Source organism: Rhincodon typus, chromosome 1 (genome assembly GCF_021869965.1).
Source record: "Rhincodon typus isolate 14 chromosome 1, sRhiTyp1.1, whole genome shotgun sequence".
In the NCBI taxonomy this organism is placed as follows: Eukaryota; Metazoa; Chordata; class Chondrichthyes; order Orectolobiformes; family Rhincodontidae; genus Rhincodon; species Rhincodon typus.
In genome coordinates, this window is record NC_063332.1 from 4,033,715 (window position 1) to 4,054,533 (window position 20,819).

Here is a 20,819-nt window from a genome sequence, read left to right on the forward strand (position 1 = left end):
ACCTTCTTTTCAGCCTAAGTCAGAATTCAGGATATTCGCTGATTGCACAATGTTCAGCACCATTTGCAACTCCTCAGATAGTGAAGGAATTCATGTTGAAATGCAACAAGACCCGGACAACTTCCTGACAAGTGGCAAGTAACATTTGTGCCACACAAATGCCAGGCAATAGCCATCTAAATTTAGAGACAACTTAACCATTTTCCTTTGACATTCAACTGTGTCACCATCATTGAATCCCCCACTATCAACATACTTGGGGTTACTACTGACCAGAAACTCAACTGGACTTGCCAAAAAAATACAAAGGCTACCAGAACAAAGGCTGCAGCGAGTAACTCACTTCCTGACTCCCCAAAGCCTGTCCACCATCTACAAGGCACAAGTCAGGAGTGTGATGGAATACTCCCCACTTGCCTGGATGGGTGCAGCCCCAAAAACACTCAAGAAGCTTGACACCATCCAGGACAAAGCAGCCGCTTGATTGACACTACATCAACATGCATTCACTCCCTCCACTACCGACCCTCAGTAGCAGCAGTGTGTACTATTTACAAGATGCACTGCAGAAATTCACCAAAGATCCTTAGCACCTTCCAAACCAATATCCACTACCAGGTAGCAGATACATGGGAACACCACCACCTACAAGTTCCCCTCCAAGCCACTCACCATCCCGACCTTAGAAATATATCACCATTCTTCAGTATCATTAGCTCAAAATCCTGGAATTGCCTCCCTAATTGCATTGTGGGTCAACCTACAACACATGGACTGCAGCGGTTCAAGAAGGCAGCTCACCACCACCTTCTCAAGGGGCAATAAATGCTGGCCCACGTCCCAGGGATAGATAAATAAAAACTAATGCACAAACAATGTTTTATCATGTGTTGTGTCTGTTCTGCCTGCAGAAAGTTCTGTCAAAGAAAGAAAGTTGTAGCGATGGAGAGGAGGATGGCAAAGAAGTGAGTGGAAATATTAAACGTGGTCTTGCTGTGTTACCTGAGAAGGGGGCTTCGGCAGGCAAAGAGCAGAGCTCCAACACAACTGACAGTAAAAATGAGAATAGTGTGAAAGTTACTGCTAGAGTGGGTGAGGATGAGAACACCACCGATAAATCAGTATATATATCTGAGGTAAGCACCTGAACTTTACAGTGCACCAGCTGGTGGGGAGTGCGCTGTGGTGGCTTTATAGTGATGGGCTAAGGGATTGAAATTCCATGCCCCCACATCCATCCCAATCCGCCCTGTTTTTCTGGGGCATGATGGTGGTCCCCCTTCAGGACCTGTTGTTTCTATCTTACATATACACTGGTGTGATCATCTCTGCAGTGAATCTGAAAGGCTGGGGCAAGGATGGGCAGATCAAGTTGGCATCACCTTGGATGTGCATGTACTCATTCAGTGTTTTCTCTTTGCCCTAACCCCTTGTCCTCGCTGCTGCTCCCTCGCCACACCCCATGCTGTACCTCTCCTCCACCACATTGTTCCTGCTTAATTTCTGTCTGCATCCTTTCCATTGTCCTTCCAGTAATTTTGTTTCACTTTGAGTGAGAAAGTTTTCTCCTGTTGTCCTTGCGAGGTTTTACTGTGCTGATCATTAATGCTTTAATGGAGGCAGTTCTCTTCCTGCTTCTGGCACCTTTATTCTATTAAACTGCTGATATAGTTAGCAAGGGAGAAGGGAATCTGCTCTTGCATTTGTCTAGTTTATATTGGAATGGGGTGAGGGTTTGTAGTGTGGTTTCTGGGTTGTGGAACAAGCTTCTATTGACACTGTCTGTCCTTCTTTCAGGATGAGTTAGATATGAACAGTTCTTTTGTTTCAAAAGCTGTCACCCAGATGAAACGTAAAATGAATATAAAACCCAAAGCTGAGAGAAAAGAGACCGAAAAGAAAAAAGGTGAAAAGAAACTAGAGGTGAGGAATATTCTGAGCATTGTTGCACGAGTAAGTCCCAGTAAACTAACGCCACACTGAAGGTCTGCTTAGTTTTGATCAGATCTGCTGAGTATTTCCAGCATTTTCCTCTAAGTGTTGTAGAGTATTATAGCACCGAAAGAGGCTCTTCAACCCAGTGTGTCCACCCAGTCATTTCCATACTGTAGTCCGAGCTCCCAATGCTTGGCCTGTTGCTTTGTATGCTGTGGTGTTTCACGTGGTCTTTAAGTGTTGTGATAGTATTTATGATTTTCATTTTTCTTCGTTTTTTAATTGTCCTTTCTGGTACTATTTGGTGTTTGTGGAATCTCACTGGTTCTGGAATGACATTTCTTTATCTTGGTCATTGTACAATGAAATACTTGACTAAGTGCTGTTCAACATCTTTCACACTGATAAAGTCCTGTGTTAATGCAAATTGTGTGATCTCTTTTTAATTACTTTTTATTTCCGCACTTCTCAGCAAACTATGGACCCTAATGCTTTGAAAGACAAGATTTATAAGTTGGCAGGTAAGTCAAAACCATTTTTGGGAATCTTTTATTGTCAGCGTGATCTTGAGCTCAGATGACTGGTAATAGAGATGATGCTTTGTGTACTTGAGAACTGAAAGTCATTGACAAAATGACCTGAAATAATGAGAGCTGGAAGATGACGATCCACTGATACTGGAAGAATCCTTCTCAAAGGAAGGCTGAAGATCCAGTAATACTGGATGAGATGTTCACTAAGTGATTGAAGATTTGATAATTTAGAGGAATTCTAGGGAGAGAACACTCATGAAGGTTGACTGACAATGGGAGAGTGATCTGTGAGTTGAAGATTCACTGACATTGGAGGACAGTGTTTCATGGAGGATGAAGGTTCACCTACTTGAACAGGCTCATGGGATGTATTGAAGATTCACTGATGCAGAGTATATCTCATGGAGAATAACATTGAGGCAGTGTCCCTCAGGAAGGATGGAGGCTCACTGACACTCAGTACAACTCTGATGGGAGGAGTGCATTGAAATTCAAGTTGTACCTGAAGTGTAAGTGTGTTAATTGCCAAAAATCTCAGTTGGTTGAAAGATTGGTTGGCAATGCAGAGTAACGGCAGCAGTTCAATTTCTGCATTGGCTAAGGTTACCATGAAGGACTGTACTTCTCAACCTCTCCCCTTGCCTGAGGCATGGTGACCGTCAGGTTAAACCACCACCCATTATCTCTCTCTCTAACAAGACAGCAGCCCTACAGTCTGGTTGGACAATTGTGACTTTACCTTTTTCTTTTGTTCTCGATAAATGCAATATTCACCAGGTTTCTCCAATAAATCTAAAAATAATACTTTCATGAAAGACACAGTTTTTTTTAATAGTGTCAAACCTGGTTGTCAATTCAACAATCTTGCAGGATTAAACTATACCCCAAGTGTATACACACATTCATACACAGACAGGACAAGGTGACACAGCTCTGCAGACTATTATGGGAGTGTGTCAGGGGTTCGCGTGTAGGTGATTATAAAAGGCTGTTACGTCTCACTTCCTCAGATTTCCTGTTTGCAATCTAATTGCTGTTGGTCGCGATTGCTGCTCAGCCTTGTTTCAGGTAGAAAATCAGATGGACCCAAGTCCTTGGATTGAGTGAACAGTTCACCTTTCGGAGTATGTGAGAAGACCAGAGATACAGATCGCTGGGACTTCCTCTGAATCTGATAAAAATACTTCACTGGAGATGTTTCTTCAGCTGCTTTTTATGAAGATTACCTCACACTTCCCTTCCTTGCAAACATCTTCAAAAACTGCCAATTTTCTTCCAACTCCCACTTTCAGAAGACAGAGAATTTATTTCTAGCTTGGAGGTTCCTTTTCCAACTCTCAAGTCTGTGGCAAAAGACCAGGCAGGGGCTTTCGTCTCATAATTAAAGTCATAAAAATAACCTTTTCTTTAAATTTGTTCATGGAAGTGTGGGCATTAATGGCTAAACCAGTATTTGGTGCTGGGGGCAGTTAAGAGTTGCTGTGGGACTGGAGTTGTGTGTAGGCCAGTCCAGCTCAGATTTCCTTTCTGAAAGGACATGAGTGAATACGTTGGGTTTTTACAACAGTGGACTAGCTTTTTATTCCAGATTTTTATTAAATCAGATTTCACCATCTGTCATGTTGGGATTTGATTCTTTGTCCACAGGACATTAGTGTCATGTTCTAGATTACTAGCCCAGTGATATTACCACTGCATGTATTATGTCTCGCATTATAAAGTTAGTATGAAGTCTTGACTCTGCAGATGTTTAACAGGTGGTAATAAAATATACAGTAAATGCCTGTTTAACAATGCTCCACTTTAATGTTGGTCACTTAATGCAGTGTGCAATCTCTTACCACCGTAAGATTAGTTTTAACCAGTTTCTGGGGAAGGGTCACTGGACCCAAAACTCTTGATTTCTCTCTACGGATGCTGCCAGACCTGCTGAGATTTTTCCAGCAATTTCTGTTTTTATTAGTTTTAACATTGTTTCCCATGTGAACATATTGGCACCATCTTGAAACAGCCTATCCTGCTCTAATCTGTGATTTGCGGTCTCCTGTCCTTCCCGATCAGCTTTTGTTTTGAACATGCTGCTCTCCGAGTCCTGAATCCGCATTGTCATTCAGGATCCCGATGTTTTGGTGGGAGTTCTGTGGTTGTGAAAGTGCCAGTCCTGATTGGTACATTTGTACTGAACTGGGCTGTTACAATCCATGCTTTTTTAAAAATATTCCTACTTGTCAGTTCCCTCTCCTGTACCCTTACTGTGAACAAGGCTGTAGAGATGACTGGCGTTGGAGTGAGTTACGTATTATAATAACATTACAGCCCAAGCTTACAGTGTCAGAACCCACAGTTGCACACCCCGAGTTCTGGTATCGGATTGGGATCTGGAAGGTGAACACAGGTTTCAGGTGGCATAGGGGACTGTAAGTTGGAGAAGGCATGGGAACGGCAGTGCCATTGATATCTTCTGCAACCTGCAGATTTCTTTGTGATTGTCAAAAACACCGTCAATTTATGTATCATCTGCAAATCATTTAACCATACCTCCTACAGTTCAGTCTGAACCACTTATAAATTCTGCTGAAAACAAGGGACAGACTGCCATGCCCTGTGGAACTGCATTGGAAACTGCCTTCCATTTGCAAAAGCATTTATCGACCATTAATCTTTGGATCCAAAAGTGACTCTGTGGGAGGAGGGTTCACATTGGATTTATCAGCCATGGGGTTGTACTAGATTGGCTCAGATGGGCTGAATGGCTATTTATTGCTCCGGCTGTGTTTGTGTTCTAATGCATTGAAGCTGATGGTTGCCTTGCTTTTCCCTTCACAGTGCAAGGAAATAGTAAGGCTAATGAGGGACGCTATGAAGATGCAGTGGAATATTTTACAGAAGCAATTAAATATGATCCAAAAGAATATAGGTAAGTGGCAAGTCTCAACATTCTGTTTGAAAGAGAGTGGGTGGCAAGCAATGTGGTTCCTGTCTTCTGTTACTACATAATCTTGTAAGAAGAAGGAAAGCATTCAGATTTATTTTAGAGACAGAAGGAACTGCAGATGCTGGAGAATCTGAGTTGTCAATACAACCTGTCTCACTGTGATTAGGTCAGTGAAATAATTTTGAAATGTCAGGAAATGTAGTAACCAGTTTGTGCACGGTAAGCTCCTCTGAGCAGCAATGGGTTAATGATCAGATAGTCTCCTTTAGTGATGTTGGTTGAAAGGGGAACATTGGGTGTAACACTGGTCAAATTCCATTCTTCCTCTTCAAAATACAGCCTGGGATCCTTTATATCTAGCTGGCAGAGTAGCAATTTAGTATTTCAATAAAATGCCATTCTAGATAAATCCTTTGGACACAGATGAGAATGCTGCTACTGAGACAAGGATGGCCCCAGCTCCTGAATCTATTAAGTGTTATTTCTCACGTCTGCAGCAACTTCTTGTTGTCGTTTTGTCATCGTCTACAATGAGGAGGCTTTAAACGTCTCTCTCTTCCATTGCTAAGTCACAACATTCCATGTGAAATGATTGGGTTTCATCAAATCTGCCCCATCGAAATGTCAGTTAATGTAAATGGTAATTCCTGAGGCTTCGGGGAGACCCATTAATGTCACAACGTGAGGGGAAGTATCTGACTCACGCTGTAATGGCCCTGTGTGATATTGTAGATTTCAGAACTTTTATAACTGTTCATGAACTGAACGAATCAACAAAGATAAATAAACTGTCACAGATAGCGATAATTCTGTCTGGAATGCATTGTTAAAGAACAAAGGCTGTTAGATTAGCCATGTCTTGGCAAGGTTATGTAAACAAAATGCTTTAACACCTGCTTGAGAAATGGGGTGTTTTATGGCCATAAAGGATAAGGATTGCCCTGCAAAAGAATTTAGAGTTAACCACAGGAAAGCTGAGTCTTCAAACAAGCAGTTAATGCCAAATGTAACAAGAAACAAAGAAATTACTTTTTGATAAGGAAGCCAGCTACAGCCATTTGGATGAAAGGACTGTAAAGAAACCATCAGTGTATCACCTCAGAGACCAAAGGACAGCTCCCACAATCCAAAAATGTGCAGGTTAGGTGGATTGGCCATGCTAAATTGCCCCGTAGTGTTCAGGGATATGTGGATTAGGGGGATAGGTCTGGGTGGTATGCTCTGTGTCGGTGTGGACTTGTTGGGCCGAAGGGCCTGTTTCCACACTGTAGGGATTCTATGATTCTATGAATTGAAAACCGAACAACTCCACAGCAGAATTTTGAATTGAATGTTGCAGAAGGACCAAACTCTAGAAACTTCCAGAGACAGATCACTGTTGGTTGAATTACTAACTTGATTGAGTTTTATAAAGAAGTAACAAAGAGGATTAGTGAAGGCAGAGTAGTGCACGTGGTCTGTACGGACTTTAGTAAGGTATTTGACAAGGTTCCTTGTGGTAGTTTGGTTAGCAAGACTAGAACGCATGGAATACAGAGGGAGCTAGCCATTTGGATACTGAAGGTAGAAGACAGAGGGTGATGGTGGAGGATTGTTTTTCAGACTGGAGACCTATGAGCAGCGGTGTGCCACAAGAATTGGTGCTGGCTCCTCTGCTTTTTGTCATTTATATAAATGATTTGGATGTGAATACAGGAGGTATGGTTAGTAAGTTTGCAGGTGACACTCAACATTGGTGGTGTAGTGAACAGTCAAGGTTACCTCAGAGTACAACAGGACCTTGATCAGATGGGCTGGCAGGTGGAGTTTAATTTAGATAAATGTGAGGTGCTGCATTGTGGAAAGGCAAATCAGGGCAGGACTTATACACTTAATGGTAAGGTCCTGGAGGGGAGTTGCTGAACAAAGCGACCTTGGGGTGCAGGTTCATAGTTCCTTGAAAGTAGAATTACAGGTGGACAGGGTGGTGAAGGTGGTGTTTGGTATGCTTGCCTTTTATTGGTTAGTACATTGAGTATAGGAGCTGGGGTGGTCATGTTGCAGCTGCACAGGACATTGGTGAGACCAGTTTTAGAATACTGCATTCAATTCTGGTCTCCCTGCTATAGGAAAGATGTTGTGAAACTTGAAAGGGTTTCGAAAAGATCGGCAAGGATGTTGCCAGGGTTGGAGGGTTTGAGCTATAGGGACAGGCTGAGTAGGCTGGGGCCATTTTCCCTGGAGAGTTGGATGCTGAGGGGTGACCTTATAGAAGTTTATAAAATCATGAGGGGCATGGATAAGGTGAATAGCCAAGGTCTTTTCAGCAGGGTAGGAGAGTCCAAAACTAGAGAGCATAGGGTTAAGGTGAGAGGGGAAGGATATAAAGGGGACCCAAGGAGCAATTTTTTTCATGCAGAGGGTGGTGTGAGTGTGGAATGAGCTGCCAGAGGAGATGATGGAGGCTGGTACAATTACAATATTTAAAAGGCAACTGGATGGGTACGTGAATAGGAAATGTTTAGAGGGATATGGCCCAAATGCTGGCAAAGATAAGTTGGACTGAAGGGTCTGTTTCCGTGCTGTACATCTCTATGACTCTAAGTCCTGACCAGATTTGACCATTAATCAGGTAATAGCTAAGCTGAGTCGAGGCTTATAATTGAGGGTCTGATATTTGGTTGCTATATGCCATAAAGTTTGAATCATTGTTTCATCTGAGAGATTTCTTAATAAGTAGCTGGATTGAAGGTAAGAGATAACAAGGTATAGAGCTGGATGAACACAGCAGGCCAAGCAGCATCAGAGGAGCAGGAAGGCTGACGTTTCAGGCCTAGACCCTTCTTCAGAAATGCAATTCTCAGATTATCTCAGATTCTCCAGCATCTGCAGTTCCTACAATGACAACAAGGTGCAGGGCTGGATGAACACAGCAGGCCAAGCAGCATCATAGGAGCAGAAAGGCTTATGTTTCGGGCCTAGACCTACTATCTCTGGATTGAAGGTAACTTGTGATTTACCCACAATACCCCGGAGTGTTTGATAGGACAGTATTAAGGGAGCTTTACTCTGTATCTAATCCCATGCTGAACCTTTGTTATGTAATTTTGGACTGATGTTCATTGTTTACAGACTGTTTGGAAACCGTTCCTATTGCTATGAGAGACTGAAGCAATATAGTCGAGCGTTGAGTGATGCTCAAATAGCAGTGAACCTGAATCCATCCTGGCCTAAAGGATACTTCAGGAAAGCTAGAGCGTTAGCTGGAGTTAAGGTAAAATGCTTCGAATTTTTGTCTGTTACAATTTTTGGGGTTAATTCAGTATGTTTTGGTGAATGGTGCTTTGCCATTGTTTTGTACCCCTGCTATTGAAGGCACTTCCTACCCTCCCGTTCTGCTCCCCATGCAAATCCCTTTCCCTTGAATTGTTGCTGTGTGTTCATACCCTATCATCTGTGTTTAATCAGTTCAGGCCATTGTTCTTGACTCCCCCTTTTTTGTTACTTATAGTGTCATGCAGCACAGAAATAGACCCTTTGGTATAACCAGTCCATGCCAGCCATAAACTAAACTGGTCCCACCTGCTTGCACTTGGCCCATATCCCTCCGAACATCTTTTATTTATGTACTTATCTAAGTATCTTAAGTGTTGTAACTGTACCCCTGTCCACCACTTGTTCTGGAACTTCATTCCATATACAAACCATTTTCTATATAAATAAAGTAGCCCCTCATGTCTTTTTTAAATCTTTCTCCTCTCACCTTTTAAAAAAATGCCCCCTAGTATTGAAATTCCCCACCCCAAGGAAAATACACCTGCCATTCACCTTATCTACGTCCCTCGTGATTTTATAAACCTCTATAAGGTCACCTCTCAATCTCCACTCCCGTGAAAAAAGGTCCCAGCCTATCCAGCTTTTCCTTTTAACTCAAATCCTCCATTCCTGGCAACATCCTGGTAAATCTCTTCTGAACCCTCTCCAGCTGAATATTATCCTTCCAGTAACTGGTTGGAATTTGAAGCCCCAGCTATTTCCAAACATTCATGGTCTTGGATGTGTTGCATGTTGTGGAGGTGCCGGTGTTGAACCGGGGTTGGACAAGGTAAAAAAAAAAAAATCACATGACACCAGATTGTTGTCCAACTGGAACAAAAACAGAAGTTGCTGAAAAAGCTCAGCAGGTCTGGCAGCATCTGTGAAGGAAACAACAGAGTTAATGTTTTGGGTCTGGTGACCCTTCCTCAGAACTGTTGTCCAATGGGTTTATTTGAACACACTAGCTTTTGGAGCGTTGCTCCTTTGTCAGGTGTAGTGAGAAAAGCACCAAGACCAGAATTTATAAGTAAATGATTATACAACTGATGTGAATGAATTGAAAAACCCTAAAATGGCAGACTGACTCCTTCCTGTTAAATCTTTAATCAGTTAGAAAGGAGATGGAGGTTTCAACTGATTCAAATGCGAATCCCAGAATTTCTTTCAAGCCACTGCCCCGAGGTAACTAAAGCTTTTATCAATGTATACAAGAGGTGACATCGCAGGTTAGGCAACGATTTTAGGCGTGAAGCCTTGTTCAGAATCTGTCTGTATTTTAACCTGGAGTCAGACTGGTTTTATTTCCAAAGCAGAAATTTATAAAATGCCCCATTGACTGTGTCTACGAATTGTGTGCTTTATGAACAAAACAGAATGTATCTGCAAATGCAAATACATCCAATAGATTTGTGTGTGAGAGTGTCAAATTCTTCACGTGGGGAATATTGGCAGCTAATTGCTCATAATTAGTGTCTTGAGCTCTCAGACTTGTGGGCCTGATTGTGTGCAGATTGGAAAGGGGACAGGTTCCTTTCTCTGAAGGGCATTCATTAAACACTAGAAAGGATGCAGCAATCTGACAACCTTGTGGTGACCTCCGTGCCTAGCCAGGCTGAAGTAACAGATTTGCTGAATTAAAGTATTTAACTTTCAGGGCAGGACTTAAATTCATTTACATTCATGTTACTGGTTCAGTACAAAGACTGTACACTAACATGTCCTTGTGACGCCTTACACAGAGAATTCTCCTCATTTAGCAGCTCGTGCCATCTGCTGTGAGAAATTCCCTGCACTGATGTAAGCATCATATTCAAACGCCATTGTAAATGATAATACATTATAACCATGTGTCTGGTCTTTCACCTGCAGAAATACATGGAGGCCATAGAGGCTTTCCAAGAGGTGCTAAAAATTGATAGTTCCTGTAAAGATGCTGAATATGAGCTACTTCAAGTTCAGATGCAGCTACTGATGGTGAGTAATATAGTGCATTCTTAAATAATGAAGGTCTGGGTTCAAATCCCAGCTGTGGAAAACTGTGAGGATGTTAATGACCCTGTCTCAGTGGGACATATATTTGAGATGGTTAGACACAGGCCATATACGATTTAGTGCACAAGTTGTGACGAGACGCGACATGTTTGACTGTGGAAAAGTGAATATTTGCTAATCTGAGCAATGCAGGAGATGGGAAGGCTTGAAAAAGCAGCATACAAAAAATTGCAGGTTCCTTAGCTTTATTAATGAGATACGGGTGCTTATAGAGGGAAGGAGGAGATTGCAGATGGATTCAGGGACGGCTGTGCAGGACTGTCACAGGAGGATGCACTTTTTTTTACACAAAATATTACATTGCAAAGCAGTTGCCTATTGCAACCTTGGCACTGGGGGGATGGGTGAAATTTGCTATTGTTGATGAAAACAATAAGTGCTGGAGATTACAGCGGATCAGGCAACGTCCATGGCGAGAGACCAAGTTAATGTTTTGAGTCTAGTTGACTCTTCATCAAAACCCCCCTGGGAGGCAAGAAGGTGTGTTTTTCCTTGGGCTGAGGGCTGTTTTCTGTGTTAACGAAGCTCCTTGCTGTTGAACTACCTCTGTAAAATGTTCACTCCTACATGATGTCTCAATTAATAGGTGAAGTTCTAAATGTTGGTGCCACATAGCTCAACCCCAACAATGGTCGATCCTGTTTGGAGAAGGCTCTAAAGAAAAATGTCCTAGCTTATCCGACCTCTCCCTACAACTTCGTCCCTTGAGTCCTGGCAACATCCTTGAAAATTTTTTCTGCACTCTTTCCAGTTTAATAACATCCTTCCTTTAGCAAGGTGACCAAAACTGAACACAGTACTCCAAGTACAGCCTCACCAACTTCCCAACTTGTATACTCTGGTCTTGATCAATCAAAGCACTGTGTGCCAAAAGCCTCCTTCACTGCCCTGTCTACCTGTGATTCCACTTTCAGAGAAGCATGCACCTGAACTCCAAGGTCCCTCTGTTCCACTGCACTCCTTTAAGGCCCTACCATTCACCATGAAACTCCTACCTGGATTTGACTTTCCAAAATGCAACACCTCACACTTATCTATATTACACCCCATTTGCCATTTCTCTTCCCCAGCTGATCAAGATCCTGCTGCAACTTCTGATAACCTTTCTCACTGTCCATGATACCACCCGTTTTAGTGTCATCCACAAATTTATTAATCATACCTTGTACATTCTCATCCAAATCATTGATATCAATAACAAACAGTAATGGGCCCAGCACCAACCCCTGAGGCACAACACTAGTCACAGGCCTCCAGTCTGACAAGTATTTCTCTCTGCTTCCTACCATCAAGCCAATTGTATATCCAATTTGCCAGCTCTCCCTGGACTCTGTGATCTAACCTGCCAGAGCAGCCTACCATGTGGAACCTTATCCAAGGCCTTACTGAAATTCATATAGACTACATCTGCTGCCCTGCCCTCATCAACCTTCCTGGTCACTACTTCAAAGAACTCAAACAAATTTTGTCAGGCATAATCTCCCACGCGGGTATACGGTTAGAGTATTTCTTACAGATTAACGCTGAACTTCAGATATACAGACCCACTCGTTACTCATTCAAAACCAGAAATCCCAGCTTAGAGTATCTAACATTAAAAATTATGCTCCCAAGTCACAGTTTCATCACAATCCTTACATCCTTTTTTGAACTTGTATTTGTAAGTTTCAATGCGCCAGTGCTCTGGCATCACGTCTGATAGGCAGTGCCTCTGTCTGCAAGGGCAGATTGAATTCACTTCTTGTGGCTTATTAATTTTAAGTACAACCAGCATGTGTATTGTCTCATTATTAATGTTTGCCCTTATTTGGTATCGATCCGCTCTGACAACCCACAGCATACTCAATATTGCACCAGAGAGCTGTGTCTTTTATTTCACTCAAGTCTCAAGTAGGATGTGAAGCCATGCCTGCTCGCTGTCAGTTGCAAGCGCATGTCTGTCCTGTCTCATTGAAGCACAGTGAAATGCACGTACCTTACTGATTGATGTGGTGTAGGCTGATGTAAGCTGGGAGCTGTTCTCTGATTTATCACCACTGAGCAGACTGGGTGGAGCTGTGACTTCTAAACCTGCCTCATTTGTAATGTTGAAATCCGTTGTGTCTTGCAGGACCGAGGTTTTACTCAGCAGCAATGTGACGAGATTCTAAATAAATATGGCAGTTTAGAAGAAATACTACTATCATCAGGTGAGAATCTGACGAGTTATATTACTTGTCTCTGGCCGGCTGCTCCCCCGCTCCACCCCCCTCCCCCCCCTTAGTCTGTCAGCAGGAGCAGTTTGTACTTACCGTCCTGGACATAATCAAATATTTCAATGCACTTTACCGGAGGGTTTTCAAACATGATGGGACATAGGCAGGTGCTGTGGAGGGAATTCCAGAGCTTGGGTATTGACTGCAATATTGACTACTGGAAGCTACAGCTGCCAGTGAAGTAATTAGAATTGGGATGTTGCAGTTCATAATTGGAGGAGTAGACCAGTGAAGGGACCTGTAAGTAGGGATGAGAATTTTACAATTGCACAGTGTGTGTTAGGGACAAAGACAGGAATTGCTGGGAAAGCTCAGCAGGTCCGGCAGCATGTTTGAGTGCATGTTAGGATCTAGGTTATCAGCTTGGAGTGAACTGGAATATGCTACTCTAGAGGGATAAGGGAGGATTTTGGCAACGGGTATAAAATCATTCAAAATAGGAGTAGAATTGGGCCATTCAACCCATTGAGCCAGCTCTCGCAGTCAATAAGATACTCAACTCTGTTTTCGTTCCTGTCCCTCCCTAACCCTTGACTCTCTCTCTTTTTCAGTCAAAATCAGTCCAACACAACTTTGAATATATTCAGAGAAGCCGCTTTGGAGAAGGCAATTCCAAACACTAAAACCTTCCTGAAAGATGAAGTTCCTCCTGTTCTGTCTTAAATGGGAAGCCACTTGTTTTGAAACTGGGCCCCTGAGGGGAAACATGCTCTTAGCATCTGCTTTGTCAAGCCCCCTCAGTATATTTTGATAAGATCACTTCTTATTCTTCCAAAGTCTATTGAGCTTGGGCCTAATTTTCTCACTGTTTCTTCAGGAGAGCAGCCCTTCATCTTGGGAATCAACCTCATGAACTTTCTCTGAACTGCAGCAAGTGTGTTTTCTTATTCATTCACGGGATGAATGCGTTGCTGACTAGGCAAGCATTTATTGCCCATCCGTAATTGCCCAGTGGGGCAGTTAAGAGTCAACTATATTATTGTTGGTCTGAAATCACGTAGACCAGACCAGGTGAGGATGGCAGTTTCCTTCCCTAAAGGGCATTAGTGAAGCAGATGGGTTTTTCCAGCAATCGACAAGGGATTCATGGTCATTAGACTCTTAAATGCAGTAATTTTTTATTGAATTCAAATTCCACCTTCTACCACGGCAAGATTTTAACCCACATCCCCAGAACATTACCTGGCGTGGCACGATATCTCAGTGTTTAGCACTGCTGCCTCACAGCATCAGGCACTTGGATCAGTTCCACCCTCAGGTGACTGTCTATGTGGAGTTTGCATGTTTTCCCCGTGTCTGCGTGGGTTTCCTCCCACAGTCCAAAGATGTGCTGGTTAGGTGGATTGACCATGCTAAATTATCCATAGTGTCCAGGGATGTGCAGGCTAGCTGGGTTAGCCATGGGAAATGCAAGGTTGCAGAGATGGGGTGTGTCTGGGTGGGATGCTCTTTGGAGGGTTGGTGTGGATGCGATGGGCCAAATGGCCTGCTTCCACACTGTAGGGATTCTATGGATTACCTGGGTCTCTGGATTAACAGTCTAGTGATAATATCACTAGGCCATTGCCACTCCCTAAGATGAAGTGACCAAAACTGTGTTCACTATTCTGGGTGAGATCTCATCGATGTCCTGAACAACTGTAGCAAGCCTTCCCTTACTTTCACAGTCCATCCCCCTGCAATAAAGGCCTACCTTCTATTTGCCTTCCTAATTACTTGTTGTACCTGAATGCAAAGGAACATCCAGCTGTCTGCACTGCAGCATTCTGCAATCTCTCCATGTGAAGAATAGGGTTTCTGCTCTTCATGCCAAAGTGGAAAAGCTCACATTTTCTCACATTATGCTCCCACCTGCCAAACATTTTTGCCTGCTCGTCCAACTGACTTAATCCCTTTGCAAGACTAGAGTTGGGTGAGTTGGAGAATGTGCTTGTCCAGCTTCTCCTTCAAAACATCTTTATTTGACTGAACTACTCCTTGTGAGAGTGAGTTCCGCATTCCAGCTAAAGAAGTTTCTCCCTTATTCCCAATTGGATTTATTGGTTATGATCTCATTTTTAAGGTCCCTCCATTGTGGTGTTGCTCACAAGTGGAAACATCATCTCTGCGTGTGCACTGTAAAAGTCCTTTGGTAATTTTAAAGGCCTCAATTGGATCTAAAAACTCTCCAGTGTGTTCAGTCTTTCAAGGGAGATATATAACTTTGCAGCTTTGGTTTCATTCTTCACATTGTTAATTTCAGAGAATATTGGACCAGTTTATTCTGCCTCTCATCACTGCACCACTGAAATGCAAGTGTACCCTCCTTTTAAAAGTGGAGAACAGAATTGCAGCCAGTATTCCAGATGTGGGACCACGAATGCCCTGTACAATTTTATTCTGATGCTCCAACTCCTTACAGCAAAGGGCATATTTCCATCTCTGAAGGACATTAGTGAATCAGGATGAGTTTTCATGGTTTCGTGGTTGCCATTACCAATACTAGCTTTCAATTCTAAATTTTATGAGTTAAATTTACATTTCATCTGATGCTGTGGGGTTTGAACTCGTGTCCCCCAAAGTATTTGCCCGAACCTCTGGATTATTGGCCCGTTGACATTACCGTTGTGCCACAGTCTCCCCAATGCTTTAAACAAAGGTCACAAGAGCAATGAGTACAAGTTGCTGATGATACAAAGCTGGATGAGAATGTAACCTGAGCAGAGGGTACAATGAAACTGCAAAACACAAAAGAGAGTGGGGAACAAGATGGAATATAATGTGGGAACATACGAGATAATTCATTTTGGTAGTAGGAAGGGAAAGCAGAATTTTCTATTAAGGTCAGCATGCTATTTGCTTTCCTAATAACTTGCCATGCTGCATTGCTAACTTTGTGTTCCTTGTTTGAATGCACATGAACATGAACCTTGAGAATTTTCATGTAAAATCTAGAATGGAAAGCTAGTATAGGTACTGATGACCATTCAACTGCCATCGGTTGTCACAAGAACACATCATCGTTCACTGATACCTTTTAGAGAAGGCGATCTACCATCCTTTCTCTATCTGGCATACCTGTGCTTCCCAAATCAAAGCCACGTGGTCTAGTTCAAGGGCAACAAATGCTGACACCTACGCTCGGTTCGCAACAAACAACTGCACCTCCCAGTCGCGAACCATTTCAACTCCCCCTCCCATTCCTCAGACGACATGTCCATCCTGGGCCTCCTGCAGTGCCACAACGATGCCACCCGAAGGTTGCAGGAACAGCAACTCATATTCCGCTTGGGAACCCTGCAGCCCAATGGTATCAATGTGGATTTCACAAGTTTCAAAATCTCCCCTCCCCCCACCGCATCCCAAAACCAGTCCAGCTCGTCCCTGCCTCCCTAACCTGTTCTTCCTCCCACCTATCCCCTCCTCCCACCTCAAGCCGCACCTCCATCTCCTACCGACCAACCTCATCCCGCCCCCTTGACCTGTCCGTCCTCCCTGGACTGACCTATCCCCTTCCTAACTCCCTACCTACACTCACCTTTCCTGGCCCCATCCCCGCCTCTTCGACCTGTTTGTTTCCTCTCCACCTATCCTCTCCTCTATCCCTCTTCTATCCGCCTCCCACTCTCTCCCTATTTATTTCAAAACCCCCTTCCCCTCCCCCTTTTCTGATGAAGGGTCTAGGCCCGAAACGTCAGCCTCTCTGCTCCTATGATGCTGCTTGGCCTGCTGTGTTCATCCAGCCCTGCACCTTGTTGTCTCTGACATTGTTAGTGCTGCCCACATCCCACAAAAGAAACATCCCGGTGTATACTTCAAATAGCTGAGGTTCCCCAGCACTGATCCTTGTGGGACTCTGCTCATTACACCCAGGTAAGTTGTGAAGGTGCCTGTCCAGGTAGCTGCTACAGATTTCTATTGTATCCAGGCCACATTATCCCTCCTTCCCCCAACCCCCACCCCAAAAAAATCCCAAACAACCCCAACCTGAGCCACACAGGTTAGCCACTCAGTCTTGTTTTGCTGCTGGTGGGATCTTGCTGTTGGCTATCTGTCTTTGACTACCTAACACACTGCACGTTTAATGTGACCAATTGGTGGTAAAGCACTGTGGTTGGGTGTGTAGGAATGGTGACCTTGAGACTGTGATGATGCACTATAAGCACCCAGTGGCTGAGGATGGGACAGTTGGGGGTCGTCTTGCTCTTCAGGTTGATGTATGTGGTGTAGAGACTGAGCAAAATGAATGGGAGTTGAGGCAGACACAGAGTTGCGGGATTGGTGGGGGGTGGTGGTGGTTCGGACTAAGTGAAAATTTTTTGCTAAGTTCAAGTGGTTCCACTGCTGAATGAAAGTTAATATAACTCCGCCACACCAAGGACGCCACTCAGTTAACTTGGAAAGGTGATTGTTGAACCTGCTGCAGTCTGTCTGTTTCACATTTTTCACTGCCTCTAATTTCTTCCATCTTTACTTCAGCTCCAAAACCTCGAAATTGCCAAATTACTACAAATACATATGTATTAGATGAAGATGATAAGGATTTTGTACGTGTGAAAAAATCCAAAAATAAACCTGCCTCAATGTTAGTACAGTCACAACTGCAGCCGAGGTAAGTGCCTCTGAAGGGTGATAAGCATTCTCGTCAATAGATCCAGGTTCTTCCGGATTGTAGAGCCTCCCTTGGTAACCAGACTAAAGATACCAATTAGCAAAAGTCCTATTGGCAGAGTAGGCTAAATCCCCATTGGTTTTAGGATAGTTGAAGTCCCCCTTTATGTACACTTTTCCCATTCATTGTGCATTGATATACTGAGTAAGATAGTGGAACTGCTATTGTTTCTTGGCACCTTGCCCCCCTCCCCGAGGACACCCTGTCCCTCAACTATGATATTCTTCTCTCTCTCCTTCCCTATCTTTCCTGAACACCCCTTTATCTGGGAATATTTAGCACCCAGTTTTGTGCTCTCTTTTTCCAAACCAGGTCTGTTATTGCTGCAACCGTTTGATTTTCTGTTTCTGAAGCCCACCAACTTTATTTGCCACTCCTTGTGCATTGACGTGCCTGTCTTAAAGCCGAATCAAAAACATATTCCCTCATAATCTGACTCTACGTTGCTCCTTGATATTCCTTACTCCCGTGCTGTCTGCCTCTCCCAATTTTCAGGTCGGCTTTTTCTTCCCCGTGCGCGTTATCTTCTAATTCCAGTTTGACCCATTCCTGATAGCACCAGCAAACCAGTCCACCAGGACGTTAGTCTCCACAGTGTTCATTATATGAATGATTTAACTTGTCTTGGTGCTAGTTAGTGTGTCCATGGTTTCAGTCTCTCTGTCTTTGGTGTAAACTGTTTGTGCTCTGACCTTGTGTGTTTGTGAATTGTCTGTGTCAGGCCCTTTCAGTTTGGACCGTAATGATGGAAGTCTTGTGTTCTTTAGGGAATTATTTCCGATCTGGATTGGGAACGTAACCACTCGAATTACTGAAGAAGCATTGCGTGCAATATTTGAAACGTGAGTCACTTAACGAGGTTCCAGAGACACAATCCGTGAGGCACTGGGCTTTATCTCTCAGCGGTTCTCGAAGTTTGGTGCTGTAGCTGATCTGTAAATCCAGCCCCCGTGCGGTTGTAAGATCTCGCCTGAGCTGTTCAGCTTAGAGGTGGGAGGCTGCTTTGTGCTAGATTTCAGCTGTAGTCTAAGGACTGCTGTAGCAAAAAGCCCTTGGTTATCAATGACGAAATGCCGGATGCTAGCTGCATGATGGAACCCCAGACTTTTACATGGTGTCGGTCTTGTAAAAATGTGATCAACAGTTTGGGGAAGGATTTGCCCTTGATCAGCCTTTCTGTCATGGCAGAGTCTATAACGTATCTGGACTAGATTGGTTAGAAGGAGATGAGCAAAAAGATGATGGTTCCCTGAGTTTGAACCTCGGAAGGTTGTGGCATTAGCAGTAATATCACTAATGTGGAGGCCGAGTCTAATGATGTAAAGATGCTGGTTCAAACCCTATTTAAATTACATAACTAAGTCGGGGATTGGAAGCTGGTATTAGGAATTGTGACCATGAAATTATTGTCAACAGTCCTGAAAAAAAAGTCATGTTTTAATTCACTAATGTTCTTTAGGGAGGGAAATCTGCTGTCCTTACCTGGTAGAATCATGGAATCCCTACATTGTGGAAGCAAGCCATTTGGCCCATCAAGTCCACACCCACCCTCCGGAAAGCGTCCCATCCAGACTCACCCCCTCTACCCTATCCCTGTAACCCTGTATTTCCAATGGCAAATCCACCTAGCCTACACATCTTTGGGTTGTGGAGGAAACCAGAGCATCTGGAGGAAACCCACGCAGACACGGGGAGAATGTGCAAACTCCACACAGACAGTCGCCTGAGGGTGGAATTGAACCTGGTGCTAACCACTGAGCCACCGTGCTGCCCCTGCAATAATATCACTTGGCTGTCGCTTCTCTGTGATCTGGCCTACATGTGACTCCTGACCCACAGCAATATGGTTGGCTCTGAGATAGCAAGAACAATGGAGCGGCATGGTGGCTCAGTGGTTAGCACTGTAGCCTCACAGCGCCAGGGACCCGGGTTCAATTCCAGCCTCAGATTTCCTCCGGGTGCTCCGGTTTCCTCCCACAGTCCATAGATGTGCAGGTTAGGGTGGATTGGCCATGCTAAATTGCCTGTAGTGTTCAGGGGTGTGTGGATTATAGGGGGATTGGTCTCGATGGGATGCTCCAAGGGTCAGTGTGGACTTGTTGGGCCGAAGGACCTGTTTCCACACTGTAGGGATTCTATGATTGTAATTCTAACTGCAGATGCTGGAGTCAGAAACAACACAGTGTGGAGCTGGAGGAGCACAGCAGGCCAGGCAGCATCAGTGGAGCAGGAAAGTTGACGTTTCGGGTCGGGACTGCCTTCTGAAATGGCCTAGCAAGCTGCTCAGTTCATGTAGAGGTAGGCATCATCCTAGCCAGTACCACTCACCTCCCATTAATGAGTTTTTGATTCTCTCTGACAGAGGTGGGGTAGATCTGCCTCCTCCCTCTCACTTTTCCCAAGAGTCTGTTACGGAAATAAAGATAAAATACTGCAGTTGTTGGAAATCTGAAATAGAAACTGTAGGCACTGGAGAAACTCAGACTGGTCTTTGGAGAGAGAAACCAAGTTAACATTGAGTCCGGAGATAGTAGGAACTGCAGATGCTGGAGAATCTGAGATAACAAGGTGTAGAGTTGGATGAACACAGCAGGCCAAGCAGCATCAGAGGAGCAGGAAAGCTGACGTTTCGGGCCTAGACCCTTCTTCAGAAATGGGGGAGCGGAAGGGGGTTCTGAAATAAATAGGGAGAGAGGGGGAGGCGGATAGAGGAGAAGATAGGTGGAGAGGAGACAGACCGGTCAAAGAGGTGGGGAAGGAGCCAGTAAAGATGAGTGTAGGTGGGGAGGTGGGGATGTAGGGAGGAGATAGGTCAGTCCAGGGAGGATGGACAGGTCAAGGGGGCGGGATGAGGTTAGTAGGTAGGAGATGGGGGTGGGGCTTGAGGTGGGAGGAGGGGATAGGTGGGAGGAAGGACAAGGAGGCGGGGACGAGCTGGGCTGGTTTTGGGATGCGGTAGGGGGAGGGGAGATTTTGAAGCTTGTGAAGTCCACATTGATACCATTGGGCTGCAGGGTTCCCAAGCGGAATATGAGTTGCTGTTCCTGCAACCTTCGGGTAACATCGTCGTGGCACTGCAGGAGGCCGAGGATGGACATGACGTCTGCGGAATGGGAGGGGGAGTTGAAATGGTTCGCAACTAGGAGGTGCAGTTGTTTAGT

General features: G+C 44.2%; 1 protein-coding gene across 2 annotated transcripts in view; it reads left to right on the forward strand.

Moving 5' to 3' along the window:
* The window catches only part of si:dkey-33c12.4 (uncharacterized protein LOC560112 homolog), a 35,726-nt gene that overhangs the window by 10,199 nt on the left and 4,708 nt on the right, over positions 1-20,819 (forward strand). The window contains exons 6-14 of one of the 2 annotated variants that reach the window (XM_020511234.2): positions 912-1,136; positions 1,798-1,923; positions 2,408-2,456; positions 5,295-5,385; positions 8,515-8,656; positions 10,570-10,674; positions 12,863-12,941; positions 17,466-17,598; positions 18,426-18,500. In XM_020511234.2, coding sequence (XP_020366823.2) covers positions 912-1,136; positions 1,798-1,923; positions 2,408-2,456; positions 5,295-5,385; positions 8,515-8,656; positions 10,570-10,674; positions 12,863-12,941; positions 17,466-17,598; positions 18,426-18,500 — 1,025 coding nt within the window. The remainder of the gene's footprint in view (positions 1-911; positions 1,137-1,797; positions 1,924-2,407; positions 2,457-5,294; positions 5,386-8,514; positions 8,657-10,569; positions 10,675-12,862; positions 12,942-17,465; positions 17,599-18,425; positions 18,501-20,819) is intronic. The other variant, XM_020511235.2, reaches the window with a different exon arrangement.